This window comes from Galeopterus variegatus, unplaced genomic scaffold, assembly GCF_000696425.1.
Source record: "Galeopterus variegatus unplaced genomic scaffold, G_variegatus-3.0.2 Scaffold1188, whole genome shotgun sequence".
Classification (NCBI taxonomy): Eukaryota; Metazoa; Chordata; class Mammalia; order Dermoptera; family Cynocephalidae; genus Galeopterus; species Galeopterus variegatus.
In genome coordinates, this window is record NW_007727299.1 from 192,577 (window position 1) to 208,321 (window position 15,745).

The window sequence follows — 15,745 nt, forward strand, 5'->3', positions numbered from 1 at the left end:
TTGCAGTCTGAGGAAGGAAAAAGACTGTTATTCTGATGATCTCCCACTGCATTCAACTGAATGTCCTCTCACTCTCCACCAGAGCCCCCTGGGATGCCAATGAAAAGAATGTGAAAAAGAGGTAGTGTTTGCAGTCTGAGGAAGGAAAAAGACTGTTATTCTGATGATCTCCCACTGCATTCAACTGAACGTCCTCTCACTCTCCACCAGAGCCCCCTGGGATGCCAATGAAAAGAATGTGAAAAAGAGGTAGTAAGATGCATGGAATACCCACTTATTTATACCCTGACAGAGTTTCCCTGAGCACCAAGATCCTGGACACTTGGGTTAGTGCTTATTCCCATAAGTGTTCTAGAATTCTATGTGCCAGCCACAATTATAGACTTCAGAAACAGTGACACCCCAGTGAAGCTTGGAAAGGCCCTCAGAATAGTTGCCCAGGCTCACACCATATAAATGCAGACCTGCAGATATGGGAATTCATCAGGACTGAATCTCAAGAGCTTGTGGCCTTTTACTATCATCCTAACTTTTTAGAAATATGTGTTAGGTATTTGTAAGGTGTGAAAAAATCTGCAGAGCCAATGCTGAGGGAGGGCAGGACTTGTAGAATAGGAAATTAATACCAATCTTTTTCTTCACTTCCCTGGGTAAGGCATCTCAAGAAATTATCCACATACACTCGTATCTGCAGGATGTTAGCACTTGTATGCAGCTGTCTTAGATTTTTTTGTTTCTCTTTGTTGTGATAAGGACTTAGGATCTCTGGACCTCTGAATATATGGAGGTTAAGATAGAGGTGGCGAGACTGGTGGGTCAGCAAGCTATTTTCAACCATTCAAATGCTAATAGGAATTAGTGAAAGCCACACAGGCTAATGGAAATTAGTGTTTTCTTTGCTCTCAACTAAAATATTATTTCAGTATGGTAAAACTGATTATTCAGCATGGAACTGAGGTCCTTATTGGGAACTATACAACTCTTTGATTAATAAAAAAATAAAGAATAAATTATTTAACACCTGCAATTTGGGAGACAAAAATATTCCAAAACAGAGTTCCATGGAGAATAAAAGAGACAGTAAAGTTAGGAATTCCTGGGCTGGAGTGTCCAAGAAGGCACAGGGCCAGTACTGACCCTTATGGGTGGGGGAGCAGCTGCCCAGACAAGCCTGCCTTTCTCTAAACTGTGCACAATCAACTGGCCATGTTCTCTACATTGCATTGCTTCGATGGGACTGGAACCTTCCCATTCTCCAGGAAAAGCTCCATAGGTGGCGTGGGCGTGGGGGTGGGGGTTGCTGCTGCTTTTCTGTTTTTTTAATGGAAGCAATGAATGGACACAAGTTGACAAAGTTTTAAGTAGAAGAACTGATGAGAAATATTTATTGATGAATGATACTGCAGAATTGTCAGCTTAAGGAGAAAAGTCCTGAGAATGTGCATTACTATCCTGCAGTGGTACACGGCAACCAATCAGAGAAAAAGTAGGAGATGACAAGCACCTCTATGGGTCTGGCTGACTTTGCCTAGAACCAGGGCACTGGTTTGTGCCTCAGCTCATTAGCAGATCCCCAAAGCTTTTACCTTCTGTCTGCCTGACGTTCAGTGCCTACCAATTTTTCCTGTTCAGTTGGCTTCCCCTGTCCTTCGCTGTCCCTAGACTGCCTATACCCAAGCATGACCCATGAGATGAAGATTGGAAGAAGCAAATAAAATCCAGAAGTGGAGCTTAACGATGCCACTAAAACCTGGGATAAAGCAGAAAGGAAGCCGAACTGCTATAGGGCTTGTCATGTTGTTCCCAAATAGGCCAGATCATTTTTTTCCTGGGTCTAGGCTTGCAATGTGAATTGTTGCCAGCAGGTGGCAGTGGTGTTCTTTAGGGCTTGCCACCCACCAGCACCCATGGTTTGCTAGAAATCCTGACTCTCAGGCTCCATCCAAACCTATAGAATCAGATCTGCATTTTTTAACAAGATCCCCAGGTGATTCCTGTGCACAGTAAAGTTTGAGAAGTACTCCTTAGGTGAGGTTTTCCTTCCAGATGTCAGCAGATTAGTTCAATATGCCTTTTAAAATAAAATATTTTTTTGAGTAACTGTTCCTTAGAGGAAGGACCAAAGGGGATTTTCTTTTTAAATGAATAAAGTACATGGATTTTGTAGCATCTATTTTGGTTCCTCACAGACAGTTTTCCCTCCTTATTTCCTACATCTTGAACTGTGTTCAGGATTGATGCGTTCATTTCATAGGGGGGATTTAAGAAGATAAGATGTTTCTCTGCTTAGTTCTTTTCAGTCGCTAACCTGATGGCTGATATCGGGGTCACTTTTGCTCCCCCTTTCCCAAAATGCATTAAATGACTGGTTCCAGTTCAGGGCATTTGCTTACTGAGACCTGGTGGCTTTCCCATATTGAGATGAAAACATACTCATCTGAAGATGACAACATCAATACTAATGGGTAGAACTGGGTTATAAAATGTTCCTCATGAGAGATTTATTACAGTCACAGAGGAGGACAGAGGCTGGAGGATGAAGAAGAAAAAGTAAGAAATAGTGGCTATGGGAATCAATCTACCAATTGTCTTAATTGTTTTGGTTTTCAACATGGTATAGATTAATATATTTTTATAGATTAATTTTTTTTATAGATTAATGCTTGTGTTGTTGTCCAATACATCAGGTCTACTCTGGATGCATATTAGAATCATGTACATATCAGAGCTGCTTATGCAGCTTCTGCAAATAGAGATGCCTGGGAATCACTGTGGGCAGTGCTTCTCAAGGGTTAACGTGAAAAAGAATCACCTGTAGATATCACTTATAGAATCTGTAGGTCTGGGGTGGGTCCTGAGACTCTATTTCTAACAAGCTCCCACGTGGTGCTGATGCTGCCAGTCCTCAGACCACACTTTGAGGAGCCAAAGAATCACCTGTAGATATCACTTATAGAATCTGTAGGTCTGGGGTGGGTCCTGAGACTCTGTATTTCTAACAAGCTCCCACTCGGTGCTGATGCTGCCAGTCCTCAGACCACACTTTGAGGAGCAAGGTCTAGGGAGAGTCTGATACAGTAGGTATGAGGCAGGAAGTAGCATCTTTAATTTAAGAAATGTCTTCAGGTGATTCTCATATGCTGCCAAATTGAGATTCTCAGCCCACTGGTGGCTGACTTGTGGTGACTTTCTAGGGGAATTTGCAAGTGCTTTCTTTTCATACCTTGAAGGACACTATACCATTCTTATTTTCCTCTATCTCTCTTGTCCCTCCTTTCTGATATCCTCAGGTGGCTTCTCCTCCATTTAAACCTGTGGTTCTTCAGGTTTAAGTCCTCTGTTTCTTCTTACTCTATTCTATGTCCCTAGGTCACATTTTCTGTTCTCAAAGCCCCTGTTTCAAATGATAGCTCATCACCTTCAAACTCTAAATTCTGACTGATCTGTTCCTTCTGAATGTCAGTCTGGATAGCCATCTCTGTGCTAGACCAAATGTCCCACAGCAGATGATGGACATAAACAGTCTCCCTGTCCCCAACTTGCTTCATCCCCAGTGTTTCTCACTGCAGCACTATTTACCCAGTAGCTCAAATCATCTTTAACTGCTCCCTCTCTCACATCTCCACCTCCAACCCTATAGGTTTGTCCTTCTCTATATCTCTTGAATCTGGCCATTTGCACTTCCCACTGCGAGCTCTGGCCACCATCATCCCCACTAGATCACTGCCCCCGCTGACCTGCCTGTCTCCTTTCATCCATCCTTGTCTCCCCGTTCCATCCCATTCTTCACCCTGTTGCCATAGTGATGTTTAAAAAGTCTGATCCTCCCTCCCTCACATACACAGACAGTTGAAATCCTTCAAAAGCTCCCCTTTCCTCTTAGAACAAAGTGACAGAAGAGAGGAGATAAACATATCCATGATAGGAGAGAAGCGGGTTTGGGTGGGAGTGAGTGGGTAGAGACGAGAGAGAGCAGATCAGATGTCAAAGCCACCAGAGGTTTCTAGTTGTCAATTAACTTACTTGGATCTCCCTGGGATACTGGCTCCAAAGACTGTGTGCTTAATTCTTCTTTTGGAACAAATCCTGGAAAAAGCAGTAAAACTTTTGGTGACTTACAAGCACAGGAAGCATCTGGCCTTAACCCAGGGAAGGGGACATAATGGATATTCACACCCAGCTTGGGGCTTGGCTTACTGTGCTCTCCTCCACACCACCCCATCCTGGGAAACATAAGAATAAATCAATATTTACTGATTCTGCTAAGTGCTCATGGGGTATTTGAAATCAGGAGACTTGAGTTCTTTTCCCATTAACTTATTCTATCTGAGCCTTAGTTTCTTTATCTAAAAGCATTAAACACTTTGCCAGTGGAAATTATCCCTCTGTAAAATTATAAAAATGTTAAGGACAAGCTATGTGTCTCACTCATCCTATAAGCCTTCACTGTGCCCAGCACATGTAGGTCCTCTGTCAACCCTCGGTGATTGACGCAATGGATAAAGATGAGTAAGACACGACAAGGAGGCCATCCAGTGAGAGTTGACTGTAGAAAAGCAGCTCAGCTAAGAGGGTCTGGAATGCACGGCTCCCCCGCTGGGACAGTGTCGGTGAGCCTGCAGCAGGGCCGGTAGTTCTAAAGAGCCATGCACCCGGGAGCCCAGGTCACAAATACACCGTTTAAGAAAATACAGACAATACATGCGAATCGTTTTAGACCTGGTCAGACAACGGCTTTCTCAGGCAGAACCAACTCGCAGGACCGGAAGTGAGTCTCCCGTTTTGAGGCTGCCCGGAAGTTCCGGAGTCCTGGGCGCTGGAGGGACGTTCGGGGGTCTCCGCTTGCTCTTGGCCGCAGCGAGTTTTCTACTGGCTTGTTATTTTTTCCAGTTTGCAAAGCACATTCTTTCATCTTCACGTGAGGCCAGCTAGCTCATCCCACTTCCTCACATCATGTTAACGATTCACTTTGGGTGTCTAACAGTATTTCTCAGCCAGGAGCCTCTCAGGGCAACGCCCCAAGGCCCCACGTCGCAGGTAGGGGACAGTGCAAGTCCACAGGCCGAGTACCTCCGTCTCCCCCACCAGTAAAGTCCTCCCTCGTACTAAGAGCTGGGAGGCCTTGTTTGTTGGAGTTTCAAGCATTTAATGCTGTGAACAGCGAACACGACCCACTCGTGTGAGGGGAAAACCCGAACACCGTTTTGCAAAGAAGGAAGGGGAAAGAGAGGAAGTCGAAGTGTGCTGCCCGACGGAGTGAGGGTCTCAACCCATTTTGGGGCTGGAGAATTAACTCCCTTCTGGCTTTTTCTCTTCACGTTTCCTTTCCCCTTTTTGTTATCCAGTGTTAAGTCTTACCCCAGGCCTCTCTAGGGAAGCTAAAAAGTGCCCTTCGCAGGACCCTAATTTAGAGGTGGAATCCTGTGCAGAGGCGGCTCCAGCTGAGCTCAGCCTCTTGTGCCACCAGCTGGATTACAGACTCTCCCAGTTTGTAATCCTATGCATCTTGATGTAGTCGTGGCCAGGAGGTTGAGCTGTATAATTACCTGCATCTAAAAGGACCGATCCGGGTCTCCACAAGTCCATTTCTCCTGATTTTCAAAGTTAAAAAGAAAAAAACTTGTTACTTAAACCAAACTAGTGGAAGTTCTCAAGGGAACTGCCAGGATGGGAAGGTTTCCCAGTTGTGGCAGAAAGTTCAGTAAAGAAGCATGGGACCAGAATTTTGGAGGAAGCAACCTGAATTTGGTGTGATTGTCGCATCTAAATCTCTTAAAGACAGAGGCATAAACATCTTTGCCTGTTACTTTCTTTCACTGTGCACTAAGAATCATGGAATAATAAGAATCCTGGATTCAAAATGACCCGAAAGTTCATATAGTCCAAACCACTTCCCAAACTGCCTGTACAACATTCCTGCCAACTGAGTGACTGGCTGGTGCTTGAATACCTCCAGGGACAGGGAACTCATTACATAGTCAACCAAAGTAGTGCATTTCTTCTTGAACTATTGAGACTGTGGGGAAAAAATTTCATTTCTATCTGAAATCTTTTGCCCTAAATCTTTCTCCATCCACCTATCTATCCATCCATCCACATTTATTAAGCATTCAGTATGTGCCTAATACCATTCTAGGAACATTTGTCCCACCTGTGTGTTTGAATTCTCTTCCTTGGAACTACTTAGAACAAATGTGGACTCTTCAGGGAGCAGGCAATCCACCCGTTTGCTGAGGTTCCACTTCTCATGGTGTGCCTTGAGCAGAGTGAAGCAAAGTGGCGCCTGGATTCTATGTGCAGTAAGACATTTAACGCCCTTCACCCCAAACTGGTGCTGATACAGTGGAAGAGGTGGTGAGGAGGGGGAGAGTCTTACTCATAATCCCTGATCTGTTTTGGGGAATCATGCTGTGAGGGGCTCAGAGGCAGCACAAACACATTAGGAAGCCTCATAAGGACACAAAAATTACTGTTTACTTTTCTCTCTCCCTCTCTTCCACATCCCTCCGTCCTTCTGTCCCTCTCTTAGCTCAGAAGGTTGACAGCAGGACCAACTGTTTTATTTCTTAAAGGCTATCAGCTTGGCTCCCAGCTGGAATTGTTAACACACTGAAAATAAGTGGTATTTTTCTTTATGTGATTAAGATGCCAGGCAATTTTGAAAAGCAATCTGTGCTCTTGCACATTCTGGTTTAATGGTGAGAACTGAGTTTAATCTAGTTCAGCCATTAACCAGGTGTGTGACTTTGGACAAGTCTTGTACCCTCTGTGAGCCTATGTTATTTCTTTGTAAATAACAGCAGATTGGGTGAGATGGTTTCCACGTTCAAAATATTTATGATTTATGTTTAAACATTCTGCTTCTTTAGCCTTATTACTCTATCGCCACCTACTGGTGAAGACAAGCACTTTGCTCTTCCCCCCAAAAACATGCTGGTGGCTTCTCAGTTTTTGTCCAAGCACTCTCGAATGTCATGAAGATTAGAATGCTGGGTGCTCTGTTTCTTCAGCAGGAAATAAAGAGTACCCTGGCATCAGGGATTTCCAAGCCTCTTCCTCCTTTCCTGGACGCCTGTCCTTCTATTAATGACACTTTAATTATTTGGGGTACAAGTTTGAACCAAACTACATTCATCCAAAAGCTAAAGGCTGAAAAATATTTGAACAGCTGAGACTTGGTGTTTTTTGGACTTGGTAGTAACGAGAAGTAAATTGTGAGAACATTTGTGTCCTGGCTTCAAGGAGGAATGGGGTGATATGGGGAAAAAAGAAGTCAGAAGACCCATCCTGTTCCTACTAGCTGGCGGCCTGGGGTCTCACCTCCCTTCTCTAGGGTTCATCTACAGTTTTCTCCTGTGAAAATCTGAGGTCATAAGCCCTGTCCTGCCTGCCTCACCTGGAGGAGACTCAGAGGAAGTAAATGTGTACAAAACCACCCTGGAAAGTATAAGTCACTCTTAGAAAGCAAGGAGTTATTTTTGTGACAATCCTTGCTTGGTCCTCTCATAGAAACAGTGAGGTCTAAGAGAAGTGTTGGTTCTGAATGATTTCCATGGTAAAAATGTAGAAGCCATTAACATTTATTAGCTTGGTCAGTGTCAGGCACTGACTAAGCACTTTACCAGTAATCGAGTCAGAATAACCCTGTGAGTGAGGAACAAGTCTGACCCTGTTTTTCAGGTGAAGGAACTGATGCACGGGGAGTGGCAGAGCTGAACTTTAAGCCCAGGCAGGAAGGCTCCAGGGCCTACACATGAGGAGGAGTCACTGTCACTTCAGAGTCTCAGGGCACTCGATTAGGCCACTGAAGAGCCAGGCCTGGCACAGCCACCTGTAACTCACCCTAATATAGCTAAGTCTTCAAAAGGGCCTGGAACCATCCCTGTTCCTAAGACTTCAGCCATGATCTTTGTACTGGTTACAGCTCCTTCCGTTCCCCTGTACATCTGCAAGTCACCAGCATGGGACCCAAGCGGGAGCTGCAATCCACAGCCCTTGGGGCTGGCTCTAAAGTTTTGCGGGAAAGAAGCCCAGGTGGCCCTTCGGCTCCCTGGTTTCTCCCTAGTGACTCCCCTGGCATGCAGTTTTCAGGAGGAAGTGGCAGTCTGAAAGGCAGCAGGCCTCCGGAGCTAGGGGAATCTCAGGGCTTTCCTTCCCTTCACCTGGCTTCATGTCCCAGGGGCTGCACATGTCCCCCAGAGGGCTTCCTCTTGCTGTATGAAATGGGAAGTACTGAGACAGCCGTGCCAGCAGCCCATCACATGGGGACTTTCAGAGAAGGCTGAGGACAGTCTGAGGTCCTGGCTATGAGCCGTCGCACTGGGGAAGCATTGACAGTCCCAGGTTTATAAGTGGGTAAACCTCCAAGGCTCAGTGTGGGATGTTTGTTTGGAACCTGGCACCTTTTCTCATAGAAATAACATTAACTCCACAGGTTATTTTTCCAGGTCGGTGAAGCTTATGTGACTCAAGCAGAACTCATGGTGCCATGAAGCCAACCAGCACAAGGATGTTTCTAAGGAAAAGTCACCTGGTTCTAACTTGAATTATCAGGAACCCTACACCCCCACCTTCCCCTGGGAATACAGCGGGAGGAGCCTGCCCTGACTCAGAGCGCCCTGGTAGGAGTGGAGGGGACTTGCATTGGGGGCCTGCTGTGCAGGAGGCAGGGCCAGGGCTGATGACCCTGGAGGGGGAGAGTGTGGAACCTGTGAAGGCAGAAGTTCCAGCAGCAGAATTCTAGAATCTGAAAATATTTGATTCATCTTTGCAGTTCTAACACATAGTACAGTGTCTGATATACAGGATGTGCAAAAATATTTTTTAAAATTAAATTACAGTTCCCTTACAGTGAGAATGGTGGCTTAAATGGGGGGAGGCAGTGAAGTTGCATTTTGTAGGCAGAAGGCATGTGGGAGAGGGTTGCAGCAGTCACTCCTGGGTCATAAATCTGGTGTCCTGTGGAGGAGGGGATGAAATATTGAGCCCGATGACAACATTATTAGGTCCATAGGTAGCTGTCTGTGTCTGCTAATGGTTCAATCTAAACACAGAAGAGGTGTTTATTGGGGCTCACAGGATTCCATCCCATGTGATGTATTTTTATCAGTGACTGGAATGATAGGTGGCATGTTTAACAATTTTGCAGATGACACAGAGATTGGAAGGATAGTTAACACGTTAGATGACAGAATTAAGACTCAGGAATGTTGTAACAGACTAAACTAAGGGAGGGTTTAATAGAGATATGTGGGATATTCCAAAACTCAATTGCACATAGAGAGGATTGAGGTGACCTGCTTCCTCTATAAAAGTACAAGAGAAAAAAACCTGGGCACTTTAGTTAGTGCCAGCTCAGTAGAAGATGAGCCAATGGTGAGACAGAGCTTCCCCCAAATAGAACTTGGGATGTTTTAGTGGAGTCAGAGTCTTTAGGATGAGAGTGGTGATTCCCTGGCACACAAGCCTTGTGGCATTGCGTTCTACTCTGGGTGCCTGTTCTATGAATCATTAACAGACTGTAGTGTAGGGTGTACTGCCAAGTTACGTAAGGACCTGTTGGAGGGACTAGAGAAATCTGTCCTGGAAAAGATGAGATGTAAGAGAGGACATGAAGTCTAGTTTCTTATATTTGAAAGGTCTCAAATTTGAGAGACTCTCAAAGAGTCTCAGCCTCTTTATGTTCTTAAAAATTATTGAAGACCCCGAATAGCTTCTGCTTGTGTGGGTTACAGCTATTACTTTTTATCATTTAGAAACTAAAACTGCATTCTTTCATTTGAAACATAACATTAACTAGCAACTTTTTTTTTTAACTATTAACTCATTTTAAAAAATAATAGGGCTATTATAGTTTAACATAAATGTCAATTTTTAATGAAAAATAATTGTTTTCTGAAACAAAAGAGTTCAGTGATAAGAGCAGCAAATTTCATCAGTCTGTCATAATAGAAGACAGCTGGAATCTGACATCAGCTCTTGCAATCTGTTGTGATATGTTGTTTTTGTTGAAGTATATAAAGATAATCTGTCCTCATGCAGACACGTAGTTAGGGATGGGAGGACCTCGTAGAATCCCTGAAATCAGGGTCCTCAGACCCCATTTCGAGAACCACTGGTTTAAATTAGGAGCGATGGGCTGAAGCTCTAGGTAGTTATGTCTGACAAAGCTGTGCTGCAAATGCAGAGGCTGGGAAATTCCCAACCACGTGAAGTTGTCCCATGTAGGGGAAAAGCCTCTGTCTGACACTGCATAAGAGATTCGTTTTTAGGAGATTGGACCAGCTGCACTTTATACAATTCTTTCCAATTCCATGATCCAATGATTTTATAGCTGAGGAAGTGGCGACACGCCTGATACAGAAGACTGTGTGTGAGGTGAGAACTGGCTGAAGACTATCTAAGAACCCTGAGTGTTCTTACCTGCCTTCACTCAGATGTGCGGATGGCTTCCTGTCCCTGCAGGAGCATTCTGGGGTTTCATGACTAGTCTAGCTCTGAGCACCTTCCTGCTGGGAGAGTCCTCCAAGGAAGGACATTTTGAGAGTTTCGTGGGAGGGTCTGAGGTGCTCAGAGCAAAGTTGCAGGGCTGATGGTGAAGAGGAGAGAAGCAGCAGAAATGGGGAGGATTTGAGGGTTAAAAGGGAGCTAAGAACATCTGTGTGGGTCAAGAAAACAATTTAATTATCGAGAGCATGAGGCAGAATGGAGAAGAAATAGACTCAGAGCTGCAGAAGTGCAGGATGATGAGGTTAGACAAGGGGAATGGACCAAATGCACTCAGCAGAATACAGCCTCGAAACAAACCTTGAAATAAGGAATCAGGACACTGGCCAGGACAAGGACTCCAAGGCCATCTTAGGCCTCCACGGGCCCATGGGACTGTTCAGGAGGCCAAGCCATGGGGCTCTCTCTCCTTAGGTTGTCAGGCAGTAAGAGATAAGAGATGGAGATCATTGCCAAGCACCCCCCCATGGTCTGATTCATGTGGAGTGTGTGGGTATTCGTGCTTTATCCCAGAGGCCAGTCCAGGGATGGGCAGGGTGAGTTGCACACGGTGCTTAGGTGGGGACTCTTTCAAGGGGACATGTAGTAATGAGAGCCCTTGGGCATCTGAGTTGACAGAGATTTTTTCTTTGACACAGTGAGAACAGATGAAGCAGAGACATTTTCTTGAGGTTAAAATGACTTGGAATGCCCCCAAACTCCAGTGACCTGGAGTTGAGCTGCAGAGGCCTGCGGTGCCTGTATGAGGAGGTCTGCATTTGCAAGTGCCACAGAGCAAATTCCAAGGGAGCAGGCCTGGTAAGCAGCGGGCAGCTTACCCAGACCGACATCTGCTCTGATAGGTTTCTGGAGGACAGCTTCTAAAGAATCCTGCCTTTAGATACTTCAGGGGATTACACAGGGTAGCTGATTTACATACAACCAGCAAATTGCTTTCTTCCCTTATTTTGTCCCCTGATGAAAGTGACCCTAGTTCAAATTTTCCTTGCAAGTCAGCTAAATTCTCTGTGGCTGGCCTTACTTTTGAGGGTTGCAGAGGAGGCAGAAATCCTGGCCAAGGAGACAAGGAGAGAGTGTGCCCTGTGGCTTGAGCTCCTGAATGGCCCTGTGGGCCCACTGAGGCCTAAGATGGCCTTAGAGTCTTTGCCCAGGCCGGTGTGCTGATTCTTTTTTTTTTTTTTTTCCTTTCTGTCTTTTTTCACTGACCGGCAACAGGATCGCAACCCTCGGTGTCGCGCCCGCACTGCGCTCAGCCAGTGAGCGGGAACCGGTCTCCACATGGGATCTGAACCCTCGGCGGGAGTGCCGCCGCGCTCTCAAGCGGCGCATGGGCCGGCCCAGTGCTGATTCTTAAGTTCCTTTCTGCAGGACAACAGAGTGTATGTTGGCAAAGAGGCAATCATGAAGCTCCTGGAAGCTGCTAGTTCTGTCCAGGGCAGCCCCCCATGGAACCCCTGCTCTGATCTCGTTTCAAAACAAAACAAAATGAAACAGAACCTACGATTTCTAGGAATCTTTTACCATGTGGAGGGCAAACAGGAATCCCGCAGCAGGAGGAAGACCTGAAGGCCTCTCCAGTGCAGGTCCTGGCCTCTGATCCTAGTGCCCACGGCTTCAAAGGGAATGGTAGCCTTCTGCCAAGCCTATCAGCTCATGGTGCAGGCCGCAAGCAGAGTTTGTGGAAAACATCGAACCTTGCTCAATTTTTCTTTCTAATCTCTGCAGGCCTCAGAGAAAAGAAGAGAATCTCTGTTGCAGAGAAGAGAATTAGCTGCATTCCCAGTTCTTGGACCAACCGTTAAGGAGCAGAATTGAGGAGAGGCAGGCTGGGGTGCCACGATTTGTGGGCAAGTTTCTATCCCTCAGGGTTATAGAAGTTCCTGAGCAAAGTCAGCTGTGCCCTTTCCTAGGAGAAGATAAAATTTTCCTCACTCTTTCACCCTAGAACCTCAAGCATAATCCCCAGGAGTATCCCTTTTCAGTTTTATAAGATCCTGGTTACTGAATTTTTAGGAATTTCTATCACAACCTCTACAAAATGGCTTCAAGGGAATGGAGATTGGGTAAAGGCTTTGCATATTTAATGTCTTCATACTTTCCTTACAAGTTTTCTTACAAGTTGGGCCCCTGAGTGGTATCTTTTGTTGGCCTAACTGGTTTAATGCTATTTGTCCAAATTTAAATCAAATGGCAAGTATTTGGAAATATGAACTTCTTGTAAACAAGCTTAACTTTCATCAGTAGCTAGGAAAAGAGTTCAAGTTCTTACCTGAATTGGCGCCCAGACTGTTTTGGCCACTTGTGTAGGTGGTGGTGGACCAGAGATCTGTAACAACATTTGACTGGTCAGAGCATGAATTTTAATTGAAATGTTCTCATTCTTTCCGTGATTGACCTAGCAAGACACTACTAAAGTCAGAACCAAGGTAAAGCTTTGTCCTTGGTTGGTCTGAACCTGCCTTGGAGGAGGCATTGAAATGGGGGGTAAAAAAAAAAAGGATTTAACTCAAAACACTGACTGAAAATTCCAGGTAATAATAACCCTTGTATTTCACAATTGTCAAAGTAAGTATTTTTTACTAAAGTGCCATATTTCTTTACACTTCATTATTCTTAAAATAATTCTCCTCAACTGTGCCGCTCATGGGGAGGTTAAAGTAGTCTTTCAATAGAAATGTCACTTAACATTTTAGCAATTTGCTTAAACTGCATTAACATGGTATTGATGCAAATAGCATTAGCTTTCAGTCATTTCTAGAGGTACACAATAGGTTATCCTTAATTACTCTGTGAGAGAATCAAATATGCTTCAGCATTCATTATTTATTGGACAATTCTCTGAAGCAAGGTTTTATAAGGGAGGAGGGAGATGGGAGATTCTGTAAAGAGAAACACAGCCCCTTCTGGGGGAAGAGGGCCATGTAAAAGCCAGCTGAAGGAAAGAACCAAGCTTCATGGAGGGGAAGACGTAAGAGGTCATGGAAAAATATCAATTTCTCTTAGAAGTGGATCTATCTGCAGTCAGTTTTTGACTCCTTTTGCCTTTGTTTCAATTATTTGACACAAACTCAAAGTAGGTTCATTTTTAAAAATTATGTACTGTGCATAGTAAGCAATCACCTTTTATCCTGTATCCAGCAGTTAGTGTGTGCAATTTTGGTATACAGAGTTGTATCTCTTTTTCTATGTACACGTTTTCATGTACAACACACAATTACAGAAATGAAACTGGTACCCATGTTGTTTTGTAGTCTGCTTCTCTGACTGAACCATCTGCCACAGGCCAATCTTCTCCTGTCGGTAAACACCCGTATTCATCAAAATGTTTGTAGGTGTCTAGTAACTTCTCTAACCATTCTTCTAATGGTGGACAATTAAATCATCTCCATTTATTTTTCTATTCTGATCAACATCTGTGTTCATGCTTCTTTTCACCCTTGGCTGACAATTACCTTGGGATATATTCCTGTAGGTGCAAATTCTGGGTCATTTCACCCTTTTTTTTTTTGCTCGAACTGTGTTTTATCAATTTCCAATGTGAATTGGTGAACAAGGACATTTTATTGTTTAATTTGCACTTATTTGATTCCTGGTGAAGTTCAACATCTTTTAAAAAATATTTGTTGGACATTCTTCTACTGTGGCTTGGCTGGTCATTTTTCTTCTGGATTATTTGTCTTTTTCTTACTATTTGTAGGACTGGATTTTTAGGAAAAAACCTTCTCCAGAAATCTTAAGGAAGTATAAACTTTAACATGTGAGAGAAATGTTGGTGAGAAGGGAAATGACATGGGGAAAGAGTAGGCAGTGATAGATACGGCCTCTCTTCCTGTCCCAAGTTTCACTCCCCCCACCCCCTCAGCTGCCCTGGGTCCGACAGTGGAACAAAGAGTGGAAAGGTGACTGATGGCAGCCATTGCCAGGCCTTGCCGCTAGGCGGTGCTCTTCTTCCCTGCCCGGTCTACCTGGGGTTGTGGTGGGCACATTCAATGCTAGCTCAGCTGAGGCAGCCAGGGCACTTCTTGAAATGAACCTGACTAGGAAAATAACGGTGGGTGCAGCTGCTCCACTTTCCAAGCCTGTGGTAGATCCAGCTGACCCTATCTATAGCTGGGCCTGGAGGGCTTCTCTGTCTTTTCCAAAACTCTTTCTTAAGCACATCTATGGATCTGGCACTCCAGACTGCTCCCTCTGGCTCCGGGATGCAGCCTCTACAGCTGCCTGGTTCCTGGAGGTGCCACTGTGGTCCTTGGCCTTGCCCATAAAGAACAGCCTAGCCTCACTCCTGCCCCTGTGAGAAGTCTCTATTGCTCTGGATCTTGCTCCCGTACCCCCAGCCTTGACTTGTGCCTTTCCATCCTGTTTGGTTTGCACATTCATAGGTCAGTGATGGGGCTGTGATGTGGCCTTTGTGTGCCACCCAATCCTTCTTGTATCCTTCCACCTGCATCAGCTCCTCTGCGTGGTCTGGGAGAGCTTGCATCTTTTCCTGTTACCAAGATTCTGCTCTTCATGGACTCCCTGCAAGTTCCTATGTCCTGTCTGAGAGGCAGCTCTTTGCCTCATTATTGAGCAAAGATGATTCATGGACCCCAAATGCAGGCATCTCCTGTCTGGCTACACACCTCTCAGCTTAGGCTGAAGTGACCTGCTGAGGGTATCTTGGTGGGATGTGTTCACTGATGATGGAGTTTGGATGTGTTGTCCCCTCTAAAACTCATGTGGAAATTTGATCCCCAATGTGGCAGTGCTGGAAACTCATTGAGTCATGGGGGCGGATCCCTCATGAATGGATTAATGCTCTCCCTGGGGGCGGGGGGAGTAATTAGTGAGTTCTCACTCTATTACTGAGAGCTGATTGTTTAAAGGACACTGGCATCTTCTCTCTCTGTTTCTTGCTTCCTCTCACCATGTGATCTGCTTGTACCCGCTGGCTGCCTGCCACTTTCCACCATGAGTAGAAGTAGCCTGAGGCCGGTGCTAGATGCAGCTGTCCCAGAATTGTAAGCCAAGTAAACTTCTCTTCCTTATAAATTACCCAGTTTCAGGTATTTCTATTATAGCAACACAAAATGGACTAATATAACTGATGTAGCCCAGGGTGCCAGAACAGTGCCTGACACATAGTAAGCATCCAGCAAATATTTGATGAATGAATATAAAGGCACTTCCAAAAGTTCTTGGAAAAATAGAATTGAAAGATAATACTAATCTTTCCATGAACTTTTAAGAGTACCCT

At 44.9% G+C, this 15,745-nt stretch overlaps 1 protein-coding gene across 1 annotated transcript in view; it reads right to left on the bottom strand.

Moving 5' to 3' along the window:
• VIT (vitrin) overlaps positions 1-15,745 on the bottom strand; it is a 90,375-nt gene that overhangs the window by 23,560 nt on the left and 51,070 nt on the right. The window contains exons 7-10 of the mRNA XM_008575442.1: positions 12,776-12,832; positions 11,325-11,366; positions 5,547-5,591; positions 4,024-4,086 (exon numbers count right to left, since the gene is read on the bottom strand). Of these exons, the coding sequence (XP_008573664.1) occupies positions 4,024-4,086; positions 5,547-5,591; positions 11,325-11,366; positions 12,776-12,832 (207 nt within the window). The remainder of the gene's footprint in view (positions 1-4,023; positions 4,087-5,546; positions 5,592-11,324; positions 11,367-12,775; positions 12,833-15,745) is intronic.